This window comes from Acanthopagrus latus, chromosome 8 (assembly GCF_904848185.1).
Source record: "Acanthopagrus latus isolate v.2019 chromosome 8, fAcaLat1.1, whole genome shotgun sequence".
NCBI classification, from domain to species: Eukaryota; Metazoa; Chordata; class Actinopteri; order Spariformes; family Sparidae; genus Acanthopagrus; species Acanthopagrus latus.
The window spans coordinates 8,526,810-8,549,126 of NC_051046.1; the positions used below are offsets into that span (position 1 = coordinate 8,526,810).

Below are 22,317 nucleotides of genomic sequence, written 5' to 3' on the forward strand. Positions count from 1 at the left end.
CCAGCACATCTTTTATATATTAAGCAATTATTTCTCAATGCCCTTCCAAGGGGTCTCTGTTTTTTTTCCCCTATCCTCGTGAGCATCTTTTGTTTTATTACTGGAGACATATTACGGTGAAGCCCAGCTGATAATTTAGTGAGCTGTCTGCTAGACAAAATGTCAAACTCAAGACTTTCACAATAGCATATTATGAATCCACCAACTAGAACTCCTTACTTGGCTTGTGTTGATTAACAATGCTTGAAAAAAAATGGCAGCATATGTGGAGTGTGTTTATATTTGTGTGTGTGTGTGTGTGTGTGTCTACTAGTTCCTTCGCTCTTCTTCTGTTTTCTCGCTCCTTCCTTCCCTCTCTCTTCCCTCCTCCTGAACAAGAGTGGCCATGTAAGCCACTGAGGTCCCTAAAAGGGGCAAATGAAGCTGCTTGTTTCTCGGTGTGTGTGTGTGTGTGTGTGTGTGTGTGTGTGTGTGTGTGTGTGTGTGTGTGTGTGTGTGTGTGTGATGGAGAGAGAAAGAGAAACGGTCTGGTTGAGTGTAGAGAAAGAGAGGTGGAGGAGGAGGAGGAGGAGGAGGAGGAGGAGGGGGAGGAATAACTGAACTCTCCGCCCACCCTGAAAAGAGGAGGTGAAATATGGGGATAGAAACCATGATGTCACTTGCAGCCAATAGGAAGTGTGGGCTGGGGACTGTCAGCTGTCCTGCTCCATCCACATCGGCTGCCCTCTCCTGCTGTCGGTACTGTAAGGCCAGGCGAGGCTTTGGACGACCACATCTACGTCCTCTAGCCTCCGACCTTTGACCCGTGGGCCTGTGCTCTCGTCTTCCCGCGTCTCTCTGCTCTCGAGCACGGCTCTCCGTAGTCTGATTTCTCTTTCCCCAAACTAAATATGTTGGAGATTAGATAGGGAACCGCACTTTTGTTTCCTACGGTCTGGGACCAGAAGTGAATGGGGAAGGGCTGTGTGCGTCACGGTGAAATCTGATTAACACCCAAACTTAGGTCGAGGTGGAAGAGCTGGAAGCTTGCGAGTGAAACTTAGTGAAGGTGACATAACCTCCAATTTAAGACTTGTAAACAGTGTTTTCTTTTCTTTTTTTTACACTTCACTGCACAGGCTTTGTGCAACTGCCATATTTGGTGCTGTTGTTACCCAATTAGTAATGAGGACATGCTGTTGTGAGTTCGCTGTTTACTGCACTGTTGCTTTTTTATTCGTAATTGGTGCCTTTACATTTACATGGTTACTCACACCGCCTGTTTGACTTTCACCGCTTGGAATAAAGGAGATGTTTAAGGTAATTTGTCCTCTACTGTAAATCACATGTGCAGCTGTAACTCCCATTGCAGGCACACTCTTTGAAGCGAAGGGATCAAGTGAAAACCAGCACGTTGTTGAGTGCCAGACATTTCCCATGATTGGTCCTCTTACAGCTTATCAGTGTGCAAACATGACACAGAGTCAGCAGCAAGTGCCTTTATTCCTCTGTGTTGTTCAGCTGCCCATGAAGTACCTGCAGGCTGCAACCATTTAACTCCCCCGAGCAGATAGGCAATTGGCAAAACAAGCACGAGGTTTGTGTATTTATAAGGAGAGGGTAAACCCCGTGATGAGCTCCTTTCATGTGAAATGAAGCTTTGTATACGACAGGTCCCAGATCAATACAATGCCGTTTTACTGTGATACCATCTGGGGCTGTGGTATCTTATCAGACCATTACACTTGAAAGGGCCGGCCTACAGTCTCAGCGCAGGCCCTCCACTTGGAGAGAGAATAGTCTCAGTGTCCCGTCGCAACAGATGTTAACTCTGGGCACAACTGTCCTTGCTGAACCCGCAGCTTGTCCTTTTTAGAGAACGAGTGCAGCCTCACAAAAAGGATACTGTGTGTACCCTCAAGAAACTCACTGTGAAAATGAAATTAAGTGGAGGAAAAAGGAAAACCCTAAATCCAGATGTCATATTTGAAGTGGCTAATAGGACGGTACAGAACGTCAGGCTCCACTGAGGTGGCAGACACTGAGGCGTGTATCCTAAAGAGAAAGGGGAGATGCATTGGAGAGACGGGAAGAGCAACGGCATTTCACCGCAGTCTGTCTGCGCGTGCCAGCAACCAGCCACTGTCAGACAACTGCAGTCAGGACGTACAGACAGAGACTGCAGTGTGAGCTATGTATAGGACATCCAGACACAAACACCAATCCTTGCACGTATTTAAAATGTCAAACTGAACTGTAATTTCAGGATTTTCACTCCGATGGCTATCAGCTCAGTAATCAACTTAATGGCCTTTCTCAGTGTTGGTGAAGCGCACCATTTTAACCTGGTGCAAATGCCCGCAAGTCGCAAAGAACACAAACTTATCCCCATCAGCTCTTAAGCTCAGGGCGAATGTTGCTATGCTTAATCAGGATTAAGGCCTCCTTGAAGTCGATGCGAAATGAAGATGTGTCATTTTGAATCCAGACGTTGTGCCAGCAGGGAGAATGTATGCCACGCGGCGTGCCAGGACGAAGTCTGGGCACCGTGTGCCACAAAGCTGCAGATGGTCATCTACAGAAATAGGCCTTGGCACCCGAGCCACTACTATTCTGATGCTCTGATGATGATAGGCTTGAACCAAGTTTGGGTACGGAGTAAAAATGTTACACAAGTGCTGCAAATGGTTTGCCTGCAGCAGTTCACAGGTGCTGCAATTCAAATGTCAGATAACACCTTATATTAGGGCTCACACATTAACTAGTAACTCGTCGTTTATTTGCATTCACATTTGTTGCATACTCAGTGTTGTTGCATACTCAGTTATTGCTTTTTTAAATTTTTACTAACGACATAGACCGGAGTAAATCGTCATCTGAGCAACAAAAGTTCCTGCCTATCGAACATGGTATGGGTTAACTGAGTGAGTGAGTGAGGTAGTGCAGGCTATGTGTGACACTTTGCACCCACACATCATCACCAAACCATTCCAGTTCTTCGTACGCCCCTCAGCATCGAAACTGGCAACTGCCGTCCGATTGGTCAAGTGAGTTGCTAGATTTACTAGCCTTGCTCCGGGATTTTCTGTTGATTGTTAGTCGCTGTAATTCACTTTTTTAATTGTTTTTCTGCTAACCAGATTGTACAACTACTAGGCCATAATCTTTTTTCCCACAATAACCTCCTAATTACTGCGTATTGATCGTAAGTAAGGAAGTTGTTGTAAATGCTTTATGGTGGTGAGGGCAGTAGTACCACAAGAACAGTCTTTGATTAATATGGTCTGTTCTGACTCATTCACTAATGGGTGGACACTCAGTGAATTAGTTACGAGGAAGACCTCACTTTAGAACGGGGTATTCAATTAGAATAGAAAGAAGTCCAGTTAGCGAAGGTCCGCAACATCACAATGTTTATACACTGCAATATAATGTGTATTAAATAAGCTTAGTATCTATATTTACTTCTGCAAAACTGTCAAAAAAATATAAATAGTCTGTCAGTATTCAGATTGACCTGGAGGGATTATAAATGGTAATAAATACAAGTTATTTTCTAATTTGACATGAAAAAAAGTGCTGCATATCAATATAAATACATAACAGAAAGCTTTTTGAAAAATGTGCTTTTTAGAGAAAATAAGATAAAAAATATTACTTTGAGATTCCCTCCATTCTATTTTTTAAAAATCCATTTCACATCTTCACAGTCTCAGCACATCTTGACGGCAGAACAGCCTCGCCTTCCGTCGTATCTCACACTTAGTAAGCACTAATTAGGAGGTTATGGAGCGTAAACTCCTAGTTAATTGCCTAAAAGTTGTAAACTGCGATCACACAGAAAAACGGCATCAATATCAAGTGCTTTATTTAATACCAATAAAGAGCCAATATGCGAATACGCAGCTAGTTAATGGTTAATGTGTGCACCTTGATATTAAGATTCAGCAAAAGTCACATTTTTAATGCTCCGAGGTGTAAACTGAAGTGTTGTGCACTCAGTCTGAACGTGTTGAGCATCAACATCGGCCCATATGTCTGGAGGTTGGAGGTGGTGGGTACACAGCCAGGTGTTACACTGAGCCTGCACACATCCAGAACCCGAGCCAGATGAAGCAGCAAGTTGTTCGTTCATATGTGTATGGTTTGTTATGTTCCTCAGTCGTCAGTGTTGCGTAGTAAAAGCCCGTGTTTGATGGTTACCATGTACAGTTTATACATGTATCCAAGCATAAGTCTCCTTGAATGATTGTCTCCTCTGCATTCAAAAGAGGGATTAGAGAGCAGTATGTCAGAGGCCGAGGGGATGTGAGGGCTTGACACGCTCTCACTAACTCCGACCAGTCACCCAGCTAGCAAAACAACCAGCCGGCACAGCTCGCCAGCCAGCACAGCGCAGCACTGCCAGGAAACACAGTGTATTTAATGAAGCAGATCTGGGAAGTCAGGTATTTTTAGAAGCCACTTTAAGTGTGAGGAAACACCTCCAAATCTGTGAAAAAGGGAAAAAAAAACATTGCCTGAGTTCTCCCCAAAGTTGATTTTCCTATTCGAAAGCCTGCCTTGAAGCTGTGAAGCCTGTCACGTTCAGAGCCTGCAAAGTGACACGGTGATGTCTTTAAATGTCATTATTGAGCTGAGCCAGAGGGAACTGGCAGGATTTACTGCCCCACTCATTGTGTTTCTTCAAATGGGCATCATGGATGCAGCAGGCGATGTACCTACTTGCCATTCATAGGGTGATAAGAGTCACAGAGAGGAGGCATCTCTAGAGATCTTGATTTAGACGTGTCGTTCATGGTGGAGCTAAAATGATTCGGTGCATGGATCTGTGTGAAAATCTAAGTGGGCTTGTTTTTTATTCATTTTTTATTTTTTGAAAAACCCTCCAAGACATGACAGCCACTATGTGAGTGAGTCTTCAGAGCAAGTTGGAGAGTTGCCTGATTTAATGAGGAAGAATACCGCAGAGGCTCGTCTTCATGCTACAAATGTGACTCCAGGGGTGCTTCTGTTGAGGGATGAACTGGGACTCTGGGAGTTTGGGCCTACTAGAAGTCCGGCCTGCAGAGATTTAGAGGTTCAGCTCAGGCTCAGGCTAAGTTATGGATTTTGACCCCCACCGGCCACCCTGTGAAGTAGCTCTTTCTTTTAAAGGGATTTAAGTTGATGTTTGTGGGCACTCTGTTATTTTCTATTATCAGTTAATCTGCTGATTATTTTCAAGATTCATCTTTTTGTCTATAAAATGTCAGAAATTATCAGAAATGCTCATCACAGTTTCTCGGAGTCCAAATTGACGTCTTCAAATTGCTTCTTTTGTCAGTCAAAAATAAAAAATAAAAACTCCTCATATAAGATTCAAGAAAATGACTTAAAAGATCAATTAGTTATCTACTAATCGATTAATTGACTAACCACTCTTTAGTTTTGGACCTTCATACCCCCATAATTTTATTTCTTTATCTGTCTATTCTTGTTAATTTGTTTGCAGATTAGTTTCTTTATTAACTGAATAATGACTTTGTTTTGCTGATCTGCCCCTTACAATCAGAAAACCATAACTGACCAGCAACTGACCACAAAGATTTTCGCTCTATTATGATATATGACCAAGAAAATAATCAAATCCTTGTATGTGAGAAGTAGGAACGAGCTAATATTTGGCATAAGTAGATCTGTCATCCTGTCAAACAGTTCACATAAAGTGCCTCAAGAATTACTGAAGTTAATCAGAAGATATATTGTTTTTGCACCTTGTTAGCATTGTTAACATTATTGTATCTCTACCTTTCATGTTACGTTTTCCATATACTGGAATATATGCTTATGATGGCTATTGATAATTACCTGCAATGAATTGTGACTTATATCAGAACATTCATGTACATTGTATTTGCCTTAGTTTTGGTGAAATACCAGGATCTTCTTACTCACTTTTTCCACTCTTTTAACGTGTCTTTAATAGCTCTCAGACCATCCTCCTCCTCTCCAGTGATAAAAACAAAGTGTTCTCACATGTGACGCTGCTGCATACCTGTGTCCTGTTAATAAGTGCAGTCAACAACAAAGCAACAACAACAACAGCAGCAGCTGCAGAGTGAGCACAGGCCTGAGGGTAGAAGGAAGGGGTGTGTGTTCGTGTGTGTGTGTGTGTGTGTGTGTGTGTGTGTTGTTGTGACTGAATGCGAGTGAGGGGAAATGCCACGCATGCCTGAACACACAGACCAGCACATAGTTGTGTGAAAAACACATTGCTGGTCTTTAGTGGGCATGGGAGTGGAAGAGACCCAGAAACACTGGGACGGGGAGGAGAGGGCTCAAACACACCTTTGTGCGCAGGACTGAAGAGAGATTTAGCCAAGCTCTCCTGAGCCAGCTGTCTGCATGAGAAAATCACATCATGACGCTGTGCAGTGTCCCCCCCCCCCCCCTGAAAAAAAAAACCAAAACAAAAAAACCTCGGATCAGCAGAACGCTCGATCTTGCCGAACATGCACGTCCAGACACGGTCTGTCTGAAAAGGTGAAAAACACCACTTTAGATTAGATCATCCTGGCGCTGGAGACTCTATCTCTGTAGCAGTGAGACTGCAGCGGAATCTCTGATGCGGTTTGCCTTTGGCTGTGAGTGGAGGAAGCATCCTCTCTCTCTGGCCGTCTGGGCTGATGTGGTTTAAACAAGTGTCTGGAGTGATCCACTGGGGGCTCCCAGGGAGGATCGGGTTGCCGGATGAGGATGTGGCCTGATGGAGCTCAGGGAGCCTGGAGGGGGGGGTCGGCCTGCGATCAGTGCTGCAGCGGCCCCTCGTAGGCCTGCCGTCTGCTACTGTACTCCTGTTCTGCTACCTTACTGTCTGCTGCTGCCCTCAGCTCCGGTAACCCGATCTCGACGGTTCTGACTCTGCGCAGAGCGGGGAGGCTTCATATCCCCGCCGTGCAGTGGATTACAGTAGTGTGCAGTAGAGTGAATACTTTGGTAAATGGAGGTGATGTAGAGATAAATTTAATCATGTCCTAATGGAGCTATGGCCCCGTTTATATTGTGGAGCAAGGACAGGCAGCGTGATTGAGCTACTACAGCACCCTCCTTCAAAATCATGCCACACCATCACCATCATGTAAAAATAAAAAAAATTAAAAAATTGTTTAATGTTAACTATATTTACATGTTTAAATAAAGAATCCTCGCAGTCACAGCTGAGGTGTTTTTCTTCCTGCAGATTTGAATCTCGTCCTCCTCTTCCCGTACAGCCGAGTCATGTTTTTGTTATTTAGCTGACGTTCAAGTTAAGGGTCAGAACTGTTTACAGGAATAATCTTGCTAAGGCTTGTTGTTGAGTAAGCTGCGTCTGTTCAGGTTTTCCCCTTAACTTATGGTTTCTCCGGATCTGTGCAAAAGCCATGCTTAATCACTATGGTTACGACTCCCCCCTCCCAGCGCCTGCTCAAGAGAGGACTTGTTTACCATCTCTGCTCCAGACTCAATAACATGTCAGTCATCGGGATTAGCACCGCCCCTGCCCACCTGCTATTGGTCCAGCGGGCAGCTCTCGGTTAACCCCCACCCTCCTCTCTCACCGACACCCTCCTCCCTGCCGTCCCTCCCCTCGAGCCCCACTGTGAATAATGAATGATTTCCCAACTGTCTGTCACGCTTCCTACTTATCTTCGATGACACAGGGAAAAACATACCATGCTTTGATATGTTATGAAGAATGGTATATTTCTTCTTTCAATAGATCATTTCAATGTTCCACTGTGTCTGACATGTGGGGATTGGCTCGGGGACGAAAAAAAATCCTCCCCGTTTACCAAACTTCCTATATTCTCACACCCGCTTCTCATCTTCGTCCCCCTCATCTTTAGAGGGTGCGGTGCGGCCCATTGGCAATAAACGTGTCACCAGCCTCCCAATGTAAACAGTGTAGTAGTCTCTTTTACACAGCGTGCTCTCGAGCAAACGGGACATGACTCGCATTCAGATGAGGAGCGCTGCCGCACTGCAATCCTCATCCTCACCCTCGTCCTCCTGAGCAAACGCTGGCATTCTTATTCAATAAAGTCATACATTTGATTTTAGGAGGCATCTTTAAATCCTCTCACCTGTCCTCCTACTTTTCTCTCTCTCTCTCTCTCTCTCTCTCTCTCTCTCTCTCTCTCTCTCTCTCTCACACTCACACACACACACACACACACACACACACACACACACACACACACACACACACACACAGACCCCACTCCAGGCAGACAGTGTTGAAATTTAGCCATCTTGTTATCAGATTGCTTCTTTTTTTTTGTCAATACAGACCGTGTGGAAAGAGAGAAGAGGAGGGGTGAGGCATGGTTGAAGGGGCTCTGGGTCACATGACCCACAACCCCCTGTCTTGCATGCTGCGCTTTAAGAAAGCAAGGCCAAGCCTGACAGAGGAATACATTTGATGCCCCTGATGCATGCAGTTGTGCTCTGCTGCAGGCTCAGGTGGAAAACTGATGCTTGAGTCTTATTTTTTTGGTACGTTCAGTTTAAAGCTTCCCCTCTCTTGTCTCACATTACACCTCCGTGTTCATCATGTCTGCAGCTAAAATAGCCGCCTCTTCTCAAGTTTCCCTTGCAATTCCTGAAGTTGTTATTGTGTCATTGCAGCGGAACAAGGGATTAACATCCTCCCCCTCGAGTCCTCTGCGGCCTGAAACATTCTGCGGATTCCTCACATAGTCCGGTGACTGGAGGGATACCTTTAGAACAAAAACCAAACAGTGCACAGCACTTGTCCGTCCCTCGAACAGCGATGCGTCTTCCTCCCCCTGCGGCTTCCTTTAATGGCGGTTGTAGGGTTGCACCAGATGCTCTGAGGGAGACTCCTCAGTGCTGATTGTTGTCTCGTTTACTATGGATGAAATGGACCCGGGACTCTCCGTGTGTCGCAGCGCTCTGGTGAACGGGCTGGTGGTTGGCTATGGTGTCTGACCTGACCGTGTTTGCTCGGGGAACGAGCAGGAGGGAGGGAGGGGAGGGGGGTTGTGTAACTACTGTATGAGAGGAGCAACATTATAAACCTCCCTGCCCCCTCCTCCTCCCGCAGAGTGTGACTTCTTTGACTCTGCAGCCTTCGATCACGTCCAAGTTTTTGTTTCCCCAGAACCTCGTCTTTCAACAGTTGCTTAATGTAATACAGTACGCAATTAAATGGGGTCAGATCCCAGCCTGCTGATGCTCCTCATTTATTCCTGCTCATATTAAACGTCCACTCGGGGGACTACAAGGATGATGACGAGTTATCTTAAGAGGCGCCCCTTGTTAGGTAGTCCCTCTCCTTTGAAGTAGTGGAAACCCACAATGCCCCGCATAGCTATGTGTCGAGAGCAGTGGCGTGGAAATAGGGCTGCATTAGGAGCATCTATAAATAGTGGATTGTATCCTTGATACCACGGGTTGTTTGGTCACACAGTGAAACCGGGTCGACTTATATGGTTTTAAGGCAGCAGCGCCCCCCCCACCTCCCCCCCTCCCTCGCTTTCTTCTGGTGGAAGGTATGCATGTTTGGAATTTCTCTTCATTGAGGAATCTGTTAAAATGATGCAGGAAGGAAGGGACCTCCTCCAGTACGGCTCATTAGAGTTTGCTTTGGCTGCCCCCTTTTGGTCGGATTCCAAGTAAAATTAAGCCTCGCTGGTGTTTCTCTTCTTTTTTTTTCTTTTTTTCCTCCTCACTCTGCAAAATGTGCAACACCGATGTGACGTGCGGGCTTTAAAACACACTTGGGTCGGCGTCGTATTTCCAGTCGAATCACAGCCGACCATGTGAGAACCTGTGTGTGTCGGCGTTTGATGCAGCGGGATTTAAAAAAAAAAAAGGCCTTTGCCATTTTCTTTGGAGCAGATCCAGAATGCTTGGGTGCAGTGTTCATAAAGTACCACGGAGCCAGTCTACTATCTGGTGTGGTGGAGCGTGTACATGATTAGAAGCTATATATAGTGTAGCAAAGCCCACAAAGATAAATACTATTAATTGTACTCATGCCATCAAAAAAATACTCTTGAATGCAGTCAGCATTGTGTTAATTTCATGGTCTGTCTTATCGGGAGAGGTACCGCAGTGTATTTTACAGTGAATATATGGTATCATGTTTACTAGATATCTATTTTTGTTTTTGAGAAAAGAGTTGTGTTTGTCAACCTCGTCTTCAACATCAGATTTGCCTGAATGTGAGAAAGAATGGCAACTATTTGAGATGCCGTCAGGGTTGGGAACGATCACTCCCCTTGTGGAAGCGAAACTGGAGTTGGCACTGTAGGAGCGCGTGTGTGTATATATGTGTGTATATGTGTGTGTGTGTGTGTGTGCGTGCGTGCCTTTGCTCTGCAGCATTGCTGTATTGCACCGTCACGTTCTTAACCTACACAGATGTTTTGTAAAGCAACATGAAATATTCATCAAGAGATTAGCTCGGCAGCCGGCTTCATTCTCTCCACTGATTTCACAGGGCGAGCAGGCGATGCTCCGACACCCGCATTTAATTTAAAAGCAAATAAACAAGCAGCGCTCCCTTTTCTCCTCTTTCTCTCTGGCACCCGCAGATGCTCACATACCAACATGCTTGTGCACACATGTCTCACACACATGTGTTCTCGTCCTCGATCACGTGCGCTCCTGCAAAATGTGTCTGGAAAAGAGGGGCGGCTGAAATGATGACACCGGGGACAATGAAGTCAAATTTTGAGTCTTGCAGATGATAATGGCGCACATGAAAGAGAGAGTGGTGAAATGTGTGTTTGAGTGTACTTTTTGTCTGAGTGTGTTTGATTGTGTGCACATTTCCTTCCAGCTCTGGCTTTGCACCAGGAGGCGGTTGCTAAGGAACCAGGAGTGCTGTTCCTCCTATTTCAGTTCAGTTCAGTGTAGTTCAGTTCAGCTTTATTGCCCCTGTGGGGAAATTTGCTTTGCAGCAATAACAAAGAGCATAACAATAAATAGTAAACACTTCAGGCCCTAATACAGCAAACAAACGTGAGGTTGTGGGGGGGCAGGGCTCTGCTGCCTGCACAACATGCAAAAAAAAAAGAAAAAGGGCTGATATTGTTATCAAATGTGCTGACAGATTTCTGATATTCTACATGAAACCTGAACCTTGACTCGCGAGTCTTTCACGGAGCAGCGCTTTATCTCGCCCGGGACTTCTCAAACAGGGAACAATCATTAGCGAAAGAACACCTTGTCACCAGGCCCTTTCACAACCATTCATACAAGTCCTCAAACACACACACTCCAGGTGCTTTTTCTATGGAGTGGACTCATTGGAAACTAGGACACTCCTGCCTGCAGTGTCTCAAGATTCGTTAACAGTGGGAATCATCTGCTTTCTTCACGCTACATCTGCTTTTTCAGAAGTGCGTCTTCTCTGTAAATAGGCTACAGTAAAACTGCCTTTTGAACATTAAAAACAGACACTCTCCATCTTCTGATTTTCATCTGTGTCACTTATCTGTTAAGTGTGAAGCTGAGCAGGCTGTCAGAAGTAGTTGGTGGATCTGACAAACAAGCACTGATCTCACTTTTTCTTGTGTCTTATTACCTGAACAAGTACTTCTCTGTTTTTGTTGGATTTGGAAATACTTTTCCTCAGGGATTTTAATGGGCTGATACATTAATGTTCATTATGTAAGCGCTGCGAGATAAATCTGTCAGGGTGCACAATCTGTCAAACGGACTATTTGTCCATCCCGAGCGTTGGGAAAACGCTGTATTATTGATAACATATTGTTGTGGCTTTTGGTCTCTTGGAGATCCTCAGTAAACAGAGGGGCTTCTATTATTCATGTTACTCAAGCTTAATTTGAAACACCCCGCACAATCGTTTTACTGTTGCTTTTTTTTCTCGCGGCCTGGAACCATGTACAGTAGTTCTTTCTTAGAAGCTGCAGTGATAGCGGGAGGGCTGCAAAAGTCTTTTTTATTTTCCATTATAGAAGAATAACGAGGAAGTAAGATTGTGTGTTATGTGTTTTTTCTCCCAGGACTCTGACCTGTTATTCATTTATTTTTAGTGGCTCTGTGGTTGCAGATTTGGTTAAAAACAAAAAAGGCAAGGATACATTTGCTTCCACAAATTTTCCTTTTTTTCCACATTGCTGTCAAAGCGTAGATGTTACCAATGGGCGATCACATTAAGTGAGGCCAGCTCTGCACTCCATTTCCTCTGTGATGGTGTTCTCCAGCTCTGCCTCTTCACTTGCACAGAAAGACACATTAAAACATTTAGAAACACGACATCCTCTCGTCATGGATTTGCATTTGTGTCTAAATATAAATGCCATCACTTGTACCCGAATCAAAAAACCCTTGTGTGCATATTTTAATACATGAATGCACTTGAGTTGCCAGTTTACTGTGGGGACAATGCCGCTGCGCGTTGTCCTCACATGCCAGATAACATGTATCACAGGGCTCTGAGATTCATTACAAACTGTGGCTCTCTTACTCAACATTGTGTATGATTCTCAGAAGTGAATTGGTCTGGCTTAGGTGCGCGCCGCCTCAGTCGCTGCCTGTGTTATGTTTTCATTTAGAAAGCCACTCTTGGCAAACTTCCTCTTTACTTAACTTTTCAGCTTGAGGTATGGAAATCACAGTCTTTGTTCACTTGACTCTTTTTTTAAAAAAAAAACATTTTTACGATTTGTTGCTCCCAAAGTCCAAACCAAACTGGGAAGGACAGCTTTCCACTGTGACAGACTGAACGTAAACCTGTAGTAATGTAAACCACTGAACCCTTCTAAATCTGTGTTGGATCCAGGATGTCTGTGTGCAAGTGTTTTTATCTGATTATGTTACTGTGCTTCTCTGTGATTTGCCGTTATTACTCTGTGTTGCTGCCATTCTTGGTCAGGTCATCTCCTGCAAAAGACATCCACAATCTCTCAGTAATACTGATGATAACAATTTAACAATAACAAATTTTATTCGGGAAAAATAGTCAATGATAATAGCAAATTAATGATGAATGAAAAAAGTCTAAAAATAATAGAAATATTAGGTACAGCAACTTCAAGCTGATGCAGTCACTGACCTGGCCTGTTAACAAACAAGTTGTTGTCCATATTTAAATCATGATCTGCTCTCTAAAAGAAGATGTTTTGACCTTTATCATTCTTGACTCCAGCGGTGTAGACTGTTTACAATCCACCCAAATCTCACCTCTCGCCCGTCTTTTCTCTGACTCCTCCAGTGTGCCCGGACCACTGCAAGCTCGCCTGCACGGACAAAGGGGAGTGTTGCCACAGCCAATGCCTGGGCAGCTGCACCGAGCCCAACAACGACATGGCCTGCTCCGCCTGCCTCCACTACCACCACGAGGGTCGCTGCGTGCCAGACTGTCCCCCGGACACCTACAAGTTCGAGGGCTGGCGCTGCATCACCATGGACCTGTGCTCCCAAGTGCACCTGCCCATAGACATGCACTTTGTCATCCACAGGGGAGAGTGCATGCCCGAATGCCCCTCCGGCTTCACACGCAACGAGACTAATCGGTAAAGACGTACCCCTTCGCTTCTGGTTTAGGTCCTGATGATTCCGAAATGTCACGGCAGGTGACACACTGAATGTACAAAGAGCTGTTAAAATGTAATAATTCTGCTTTCGAGGCTCAAACCTACTCTTCTTCAATGACCTTTTATACAGAGCGAGAGTATTATGTGCGTATTATTCCCTGTATGATTTTGCAGCGAGGTCTCTCCTCAGCCACACAGCCACCAGAGCCACTCGTGCTCACTGTGTACTTTTATATATAAAGAATTTATTTGCATAAAGTATCCTTCAGCTGAACTTCACCTGACCCGCCCCCTCACAAGCCCCTTTTTCTTACAGCAGGTCTCGAAGCTGAAAGTGCTGGCGGTTAAGAGCACGACAGACTATTAATGATTCAAGTTTAGGCTCCCCAGACTGTTTAGAGACAGCGAAAAGTGCTCGACGCAGCGGCTTGCTCCCATCGCTAGAGCTTTCATAGATTAATACTCAGAGGTTTTGAGAAGTGACTCACCTGACATTTACTTTGTTTGACATTAACCTTCGAATAAGGAAACTTTTGTGCTGCAACTTTCCTCTCCTGTTTTGTCTCGTCAGTTCCCAAACTTTCCACTCTGACTCTCTCTGATGCTGTATGTTTTTTTGGACGCACCGCTGCTGTTTTGTCTCAGAGGTCAATACAGTGAGTCACTCTCTCACGAGTTCGGATGAGGGCCCATAAAAGATTAAACTCTCAGTGAGAGATGACCTTGTGTCATGCAGCGAATTTATTTGCCTGAATCCTCTGGAATGCCTGGGAGTTAGGGAGTGGGCAAATGATTTCTCAGTGAGGTAGAAAAGTTCACGTTAGATTTTTTTCGTTAATGTCTCTTTCTTCTTATACGCTCCCTCCCTCTGTAACGCAGCATGTTATGCAGTGCCTGCAACGGCCCGTGCGATAAGCCCTGCACCTCCTCGGTCATCGACTCTGTGGATGCCGCTCAGTCTCTAAAGGACTGCACCATCATCGAAGGCAATCTGGACATCAACATCCGCCGTGGAAGTGAGTGCTGCTAACACCACATTTGCTGTTCTTTTTGCAGTGTAACGTAGGTTAGAAGGCCACGCAATGCTAAACTCCAGGAAATATTAGTAGGGTTTAAAGGAAAAGTTCACCCAAAAATAAAAATTCTGCCTTTGACGGATTAAGTTTTGTAGTCCTTTTCTGGAGCTTCACCGTCAAACAGTCAGCATTCTCCTTAACACCTGCAGCGGATGGGTACTTGTGTTGACATGTAAAAAAACAGGTGCTGCAGCACCTGTAATCAACCTCTGTCTGAAGGCTTCGATCCGTTTAGTGACCGTCCCTCCTGAAAAGCCCGGTCAGCTGTGATTGGTCAGCCCATACAGGCCTGAGCAGACACTGCCCACTGTGTTTCATATCAGCTCTGTGTGTGTGTTTTTGCAACCGCCACAGTGCTGGGAGCATTGCTGATGGCAGTGACTATATAGTTGTGATCATCACAGCCTTAGAAATCCTGACGGCTCATTTAAAGGCCGAGTTTCTGTACATGGAGCTGTGTTCTGTGTGTGGACTGAGTGTTTTGATACTGTAACCGGTACTATTACAGCACCTAACCCTGCTTTGTACCAAAAGAGAAGTGGAAATCTCACTTTTCTCCAACATGGGACCTTGAGTTTGGCTGCAATCTGTCGCACAGTACGCTACTGCAATCCTTATACTAACTTAACCACACTTTGTTGCACTTGACTGCTCTGCAAATATTATGATTACTGAGACTGATAAAGTAGCGGAGCCTGGCTGTCTAAGCTGCCGGGATGCACAGTGAGGGCCACCAAATCAGCACTGCATCTGCTTCCTGTGCTCTAACCCAATTATCACATTATGCTATCATGCTGTTTATTTGCTCAGTTGACAGGGTGGCTCACAAGCTAATCTCCACGTATGACAAAGCTCAAACAATGGAGCGCTCATCGGGATATTTGCTTTAAAAAAAAAAAAAAAAAAAAAGCGAGCCTGGATGTCACGGTAGCAGTAGACGATCCTTGTGCATTTTTAATGTGTGTTTATGTTCATCCCCTGTCCCCAGATAACATCGAGTCTGAGCTGGAGAGCTTCATGGGATTGATCCAGAGAGTGACGGGCTACGTGAAGATCCGACACTCCCACGCACTTGGCTCGCTGTCCTTCCTCAAGAGCCTGCGTTACATCGATGGGAATGAACTCATGGACAAGTATGGCTCGTCTGCACATTATGCCTTTTGAATGTGTGCGTGCTTGTGAGCGCCGGCTGAGGGAATTAGAGGGAAGCGAGCGAGCCGCAGCCAGGCAGGGAGGTTGCCACCAATATATCACTGAAGTTACATTAATGTCAGAGTGACTTCTCGCTTGAATGACAAGATGGAGGGATGAGTACATTCCTGCAAACTGATAAATCTAAATATAGCAGTGTCTAGAGACGCCGTTTGCAGATATTGTAGTATCAGTTTAAAAATGATCCAGACAGGCGAGATAAGTGAGTGTGGCTGCAGAGCTGAATGGAAAGTCTCAGGTCCGTCAGCCTCGCCTTTACTCTGGTATCAGCAGCAGTCTGAGATACGAGGGAAGGTTTTTTTTTAGTAATGGCCAAAGGGGTCATGGGAAATCCTGTCACCCTTCTTGTTGTCGTTTCTCCTGGGGTAAAGTTTCACTCTGAGGAATGCTGTTTAGGATGGCAGACATTCCCTCCGCTCTGGAGGTGTTCTGCTGCTCTTGCTCGGCCTGAGTTACAGAGCTCAGAGTGTTAGCGCTGCCTCTGTGTCCCGTCCTCCTCTGTGTAAACTCAGGCTCATTGTCAGGCAGACAAACAAACCTGAGCTCATGTGATGTCCACCTCTGTCCGTGCTTAACGCTGCCACCAGGTGGCAAAACTTCTTAACCACATTTCTACTAAATTAAGCCTGTTTATACGACGAGGTTGTAACCTCCTTCTTGCTCTCCTTCTATTTTTCAGCATGTACTCGTTCTCCGCCATCGACAACCAGCACCTGCAGTATCTTTGGGACTGGAATCAGCACAACCTGACAATTCTGAATGGACGCCTCTTCTTCCGTCAGAATCCTAAACTGTGCATGTCTGAGATCCACAAGATGCGGCAAAAGGCGGGCATAACTGGGAAGCCCGAGGAGGGCGACTTCCGCAACAATGGCGAAAGAGCCAGCTGTGAGTATTTTTGACCCAGCTGTGGCAGGTTGAGCTGCATTTTTACTGCGAGTGATATTTAATCTGTGAGTTATTTCAGTCATTCAGTGTTTGTGGAATCCATGATATGTTCTCTTTTTTATTTTGAAAGTGTGTCTCATTGAAGGTTCTGCTTTGTCACAACAGGTGAAAGTTATATTCTGAAGTTCAAGTCTAACATCACATCGAGCCACACGATCAGGTTGACATGGGAGCGCTACAGGCCGCTGGGCTACACTGACCTTGTTAGCTTCATAGTCTACTACAAGGAGTCGTGAGTACCCATTAACTCACACATTAGCTGCTATAAGACACTCATATCATAAGATTAACTCTGCTATAAGGAAGAGTGGGTATGAATCAAGGGTTTAATAAAGGGTCAACTGAATAATCTGAGTGATTTCACGGAAAAACAAAATCTTAGATGATCCTATCTGTCTGGTTTTGCATATTTTACCTCAATCAATAGTAACTGTGTGCTCTTCACATCGCTGCCAACAATTTTCTAAAGGCATTGTTCTCAGCTTTCAGATTGATTTCCTGCCTTTAAGGCGTTCTGATTTCAACAGATGACCAACAGAAGATTCCCTCTAATGCGAAACAAAAGCCCACATTTTGAACAATATATTCACAACATCCACGTCTGCTTGTTGTTTGAGATCTGGGTTTGATTTACTGTCAGGTTCCTCTTATTGAGCTGGCACAAAATGAAACAAATGACTTGCCTCACAGGCAGGTAATCAATCGAGAATTATAAAGTACACAACATTTGTAAATAATGGTTTAAAATATGCAAGACCATTGGCAAGTGCTCTAAAGATGAAACATCTTCAAGTGTGACCTTGAAGGTGTTTTACTTTCATACAAAATGGCACCGTCATGTTCTCTGTCATGTTCTCAACAGCCCTCTGCAGGACATCACAGAGTTTGACGGCCAGGACGGCTGTGGCTCAAACAGCTGGCACATGGTGGACGTGGATCTCCCTCAGAACATAAGCATTGACCCAAAAGTCAGCCTTCAACACCTCAAACCCTGGACACAGTATGCTATTTTTGTGAAGGCCATCACCCTGCAGGTGCAGGACAAACTCATCACCGGGGCCAAGAGTGAAATCATCTACATCCGCACCCGGCCATCACGTAAGTCTGTCGTCAGTCTGTTGATTCTTTCTAAAGCTGTCTGCAAACAGGAGGACAACATTTTAATTGAACCTGCACTCTGGCTCTCGCGCAGCCCCGTCTATGCCCAAAGACGCCCGTGCGTATGCCAACTCTTCAACAAAGCTGGTGGTGAAGTGGTCTCCTCCAGCCTTTCCTAACGGCAACCTGACCTACTACCTGGTCCGCTGGCAGCGGCAGCCTGAGGACACGGAGCTCTACCAGCATAACTACTGCTCCAAAGGTCTATGTTACTCATTCTACACTACAGTAACTTATTATCTGAGCTCTCTTGTCTGTATGTTACATATACAGAAAGGGAATAAACGTGTCCTGCAAAATATTACTGTAATGTTTAAACTCGACTTGCGGCCCATTTCTAAACACTCTTGGTTTCTCTTAAAACAGAGCTGAAGACCCCGACCCGTATCCCGGCGACAGGGCTCACAGACATGGAAGAGAACACCAAGCCCACTAAGTCCGACCTCGCGGGGCCAGAGAGCCCGTGCTGTGCTTGCCAGAAGACGGCCGAGGAGAAGGAGCGGGACAAGGACGACCGCGTCTTTTTCAAAATATTCGAGAACTTCCTCCACAACGCCATCTTTCTGCCAAGGTAGAGTGAGCCACAGATGGAGCGGAGATAATCACAGCGGCCTGTCATTGATCTCCCTCTAACTGTTTGACTCTGCGGAGAGCTGAACTAGTCCGCCTCAGTGGGTCAGAATGAGGAATGAGGCAGTGGCTGACAGGACCTGAGCATTGGGGTGTAGATGGGACCGGACGAGGGCTTGGCCGGCCCGCTGGGTTGGCCCTTTCTGTCGGGCGGTGCAGATGAGGAGACATGCTGTGTCGGATCCAAAGCCTTCTCAGCGCGGTTGTGGCTTTCTGTTTCCCCGGCAACAGTGGCGGGGGGGGGGGGATGTTAGGACCTAGCAGGCAGCAATTTAGGCAACACAAACAAACCCAGGAGAGAGATGTGATTAAGGAGTCTGAAGGGCCTAGTTTGGTTGCACAGTCGTAGCTGCTTAGGCTTTTGTTCCCCACAATGGGGACCGACATCTGTGTTGTGTTATCATTTAACATTGCTCGTGGCGAAGGATGTTCCTCTGTTTGAAAGACTCCCGCTCCGTTCTTCTCACACACTCCTTTACCCTCACACTCGATCCATGCGTTGTTTGTGCGAATTCGGTGCCGCAGCGCTCCCAGCATCCATCACGGTGAAACACGGAGACCTTTGATATACTTGTTGCGTCTCACTGAGAACACTCGGCAGGTATCTTATAAATCCATAGCTTTAAATGATGCCTCCAAACCGAAAGTCCATCCATTCAAACAGCGTTACGGCGCCCCTTCTTCTTTTTTTTTTTTTCTTCGCAGTGCTCTTGTGAGATTGGATCAATATGTCGTTTGAAAGAGAATAACAAAACAGCTTTCTATTGTAATTGAACGCATATCTGGCCCCCCTCCCTTCCTCCCCTTCCTCCTCCTCCTCCTCGCTCTGGCTCTGTTGATTTGTTATACTATAGCTGTCTAGGAAACAGGCGGGTGGCAGGTCCTGGGCCTGCAGCGAGGGGCTCAGCCTGTGTATGCACAGACTCTCCACTGTAACAGAGCCAGCATTATTACAAACCACTCCAGGGAAAGGACTCGAAAACCGGGGAGAGGTTTTTTCAAAAGTTCAGGGTTTAGACCCGGGGTGAGGGGAAAGAGGGCGGGTGAAAACAGAAACAGAAAGAAGAGGAAATGTTTTCCATTCTGTCCCCCCTCCACTCGGCACTCCACTCTCCTCCTCCCCTTTGCATGCTCTCTTTGTCCAGGACTCGTCTTTTTTTTTTTTTTTTCTTCAATTCTGGAGCGAGACAGCTGCCAGGAAATGTACAGTGAATCCATCTGGAATTTAAATGAATGAGGGAAGAGCCCCATCAGCGCTAGAACACAAACAGAAAAGTTAAAGAAAGGCGGAATGATTTACTGGAGAAGTGGAGGGAGGTTTGGTTGTTTGCGTAGGTACGATCCAAAACCTGTTATTGGCTGACAGGAGTGTGCGTTCACTGGAGTCACCTGCTGAGAACGCACAAGGTGGATTGATGAAGACGCCCTGGAAGTCCTCCTTCATCAGTTCCTTTTGCTGTTCTCAGTTGCTGCTAATAACGCGCCCCTCCTCTCCGCAGACTGAACGTATAGTCCCTCCCTGGATTCCGCTGCGTAAAAAAAAAAAAAAAAAAAAGGTTGATCTTTTTTGAGTGGGTGAGGTCAGGACACTAACTGTAGTAACTCACTGGTTATAAGGTCACACTTCAGTCAGCTGAGGCTTCTCACACTGCGAGCACTGCCCTGCATAACCCTTAACACTCGTATTACACACACGAAAACGAGATCCCCCAAGTTTTCGTTCTTCTGGCCTCTCGGCGGGTTCCGTCCTCCGCTCACCTTGTCACTTTTAATACTGCAATATCTCAGTGTTTGTGCTATTTTCATGCTTCTGCATCTTTACATTAAACTTTTCTGTCAGTTTGTCAAAAATATTTTCATGCACTTCACGGTAGAAGCTTTTCGTACGCTGAACTTTGCGGATTGCACCGCACCAGTCATGACTGTCAGAGAGGAATGTTGACATGTCAGTGCGACTGGTCTTTCCCACGGGTCCGTCTGTGTCTGCGCTCTCCTCCTGCAGGTGTACGTCTGCTCAGAAAACAACAGATTGTTTGACTGTAGCTCGGCTCAGATCGGCCTCTCAGTTCAGCATTCTACTCATCCCGACGGAGCTGAGTTGATTAGTCGAGCAACAGAAAAGTGGCCCCGGAGCTATTTTTTTCTTTTCTCCTTTTCTTTTTAGTCAGTCTTATTTGATAGTAAATTGAAAATGTGGGCGTCACTTTGGGCGGTGACGAGCACAGTTTACAGACTAAACAAAAATATGACAGATTTCTTATAAAAAACATCCCTACATCCCAGAATACTCTTTCAATCATAAGCTGTCTCACATGCTGTAATAAAAAACCCAGCCACCTGTTCTTGCTGTCCTCATTACTTTTCCAAACAACCCGGAGACATTTATCACCTTGCCAGAGCTCCTTATACTGTACATCACCTGTTGTCACCTTCCGTCAGCACGGATATCATTTTCCAACTCGGTCAGAGCTCAGAACTTTGTCCAACCAAAGGTAAGGAAGGTGCTCTGTAGTGTCTGCTGTGTTTCTGCCGCTGCCACAGCCGAAGCTGTCACCACCTGAATGCTCTCAATAATGATGATGTCCAGCTCCAGGTCGCTCCGCAGCAGCTCATCATCGCCGTTATGAGACCGCAGCACCCCAAGTTTGGCTGCTGGAAATTGGTCATTATCATTGAACAGTTCTTTCTCTCTAGGTTATACTTCAGCTTTTTTTTCCCTATTAGACTTTTTTATTGTTATGATTGGGATATGCTGGAGAGAAAGTCTCATTTTATAGTTTTTTTTTACTGTGGAAAAATCTTTCATGCGTCTGTCTTTTTCTCTCTGCGACTGTCTGTCCACCTCGCTGTGATCTGTCTGACCTCATCCTTCCACACGGCTCCACAGGGAGTAGTTAGCAGCATCTGGACACATGGCGCGCCCACCATGCACACACACACACACACACACACACACACACATACATAAACAAAGATACAAAACACACAGTCTCTCCTCCCAGTGCAGTGAGATGCTTCAGCCTGTGTAAAATGCTTCTGGCAGTTATAAACCTACAGTTACTTGTTACAGTACGTTTTACAGGACATATATCTTTTTGTGCCACATCAAAGCTTTACTTAAATCAACTTTATTACAGCTGTTGCATCTGTTTGTCCTTCTGTATTGCAGACCTCCAGATCGTCGGCGTAGAGATGTTTTCGGTGTGGCCAACAACACGCTGTTTGGTGATGGTAGGGGAAACACCAGCTTCGGTCAGGGGGATAACAGCACAGATGGTATTCCTCCTATCAAGGAGTACCCTTTCTCTGAGGACAGGAGCACAGCTGAAACTTTGGAGATCCACAACCTGCAGCCCTTCACTGTCTACCGTATTGACCTTCATGCCTGCAACGAGGAGGTGGGGCGCTGCAGTGCCGGAGCCTTCGTCTACTCCAGGACCAAACCGGCAGGTACGAAAACTGACCAGATACACTTTGTACACTCCAGCAATGCTTTAACACCTTCTCATGCAGCAGTCTGAAGACACCACCTTTGATAAAGTTGTGTATGTGTTTCCCAGCCAGAGCAGATGACATCCCTGGGAAGGTGATGTACGAGAGGAGTGACAAGGTGGAGGGTTGTGTCGTGCTGCACTGGCCGGAGCCCGTCATGCCCAACGGACTCATCCTGACGTATGAGATCAAGTTCCGTCTGGGGACTGAGGTGAGTCACAATATAGATCAACTCAGACATCTTTTAATCAAAATACTTAAAAATACGA

General features: G+C 45.6%; 1 protein-coding gene across 1 annotated transcript in view; it reads left to right on the forward strand.

The window, feature by feature from the left end:
• The window catches only part of igf1ra (insulin-like growth factor 1a receptor), a 78,461-nt gene that overhangs the window by 43,726 nt on the left and 12,418 nt on the right, over positions 1–22,317 (forward strand). Inside the window, exons 3-12 of the mRNA XM_037105809.1 lie at positions 13,211–13,511; positions 14,412–14,548; positions 15,597–15,741; positions 16,500–16,708; positions 16,874–17,000; positions 17,631–17,866; positions 17,961–18,128; positions 18,293–18,497; positions 21,726–22,006; positions 22,117–22,259. Coding sequence (XP_036961704.1) covers positions 13,211–13,511; positions 14,412–14,548; positions 15,597–15,741; positions 16,500–16,708; positions 16,874–17,000; positions 17,631–17,866; positions 17,961–18,128; positions 18,293–18,497; positions 21,726–22,006; positions 22,117–22,259 — 1,952 coding nt within the window. The remainder of the gene's footprint in view (positions 1–13,210; positions 13,512–14,411; positions 14,549–15,596; positions 15,742–16,499; positions 16,709–16,873; positions 17,001–17,630; positions 17,867–17,960; positions 18,129–18,292; positions 18,498–21,725; positions 22,007–22,116; positions 22,260–22,317) is intronic.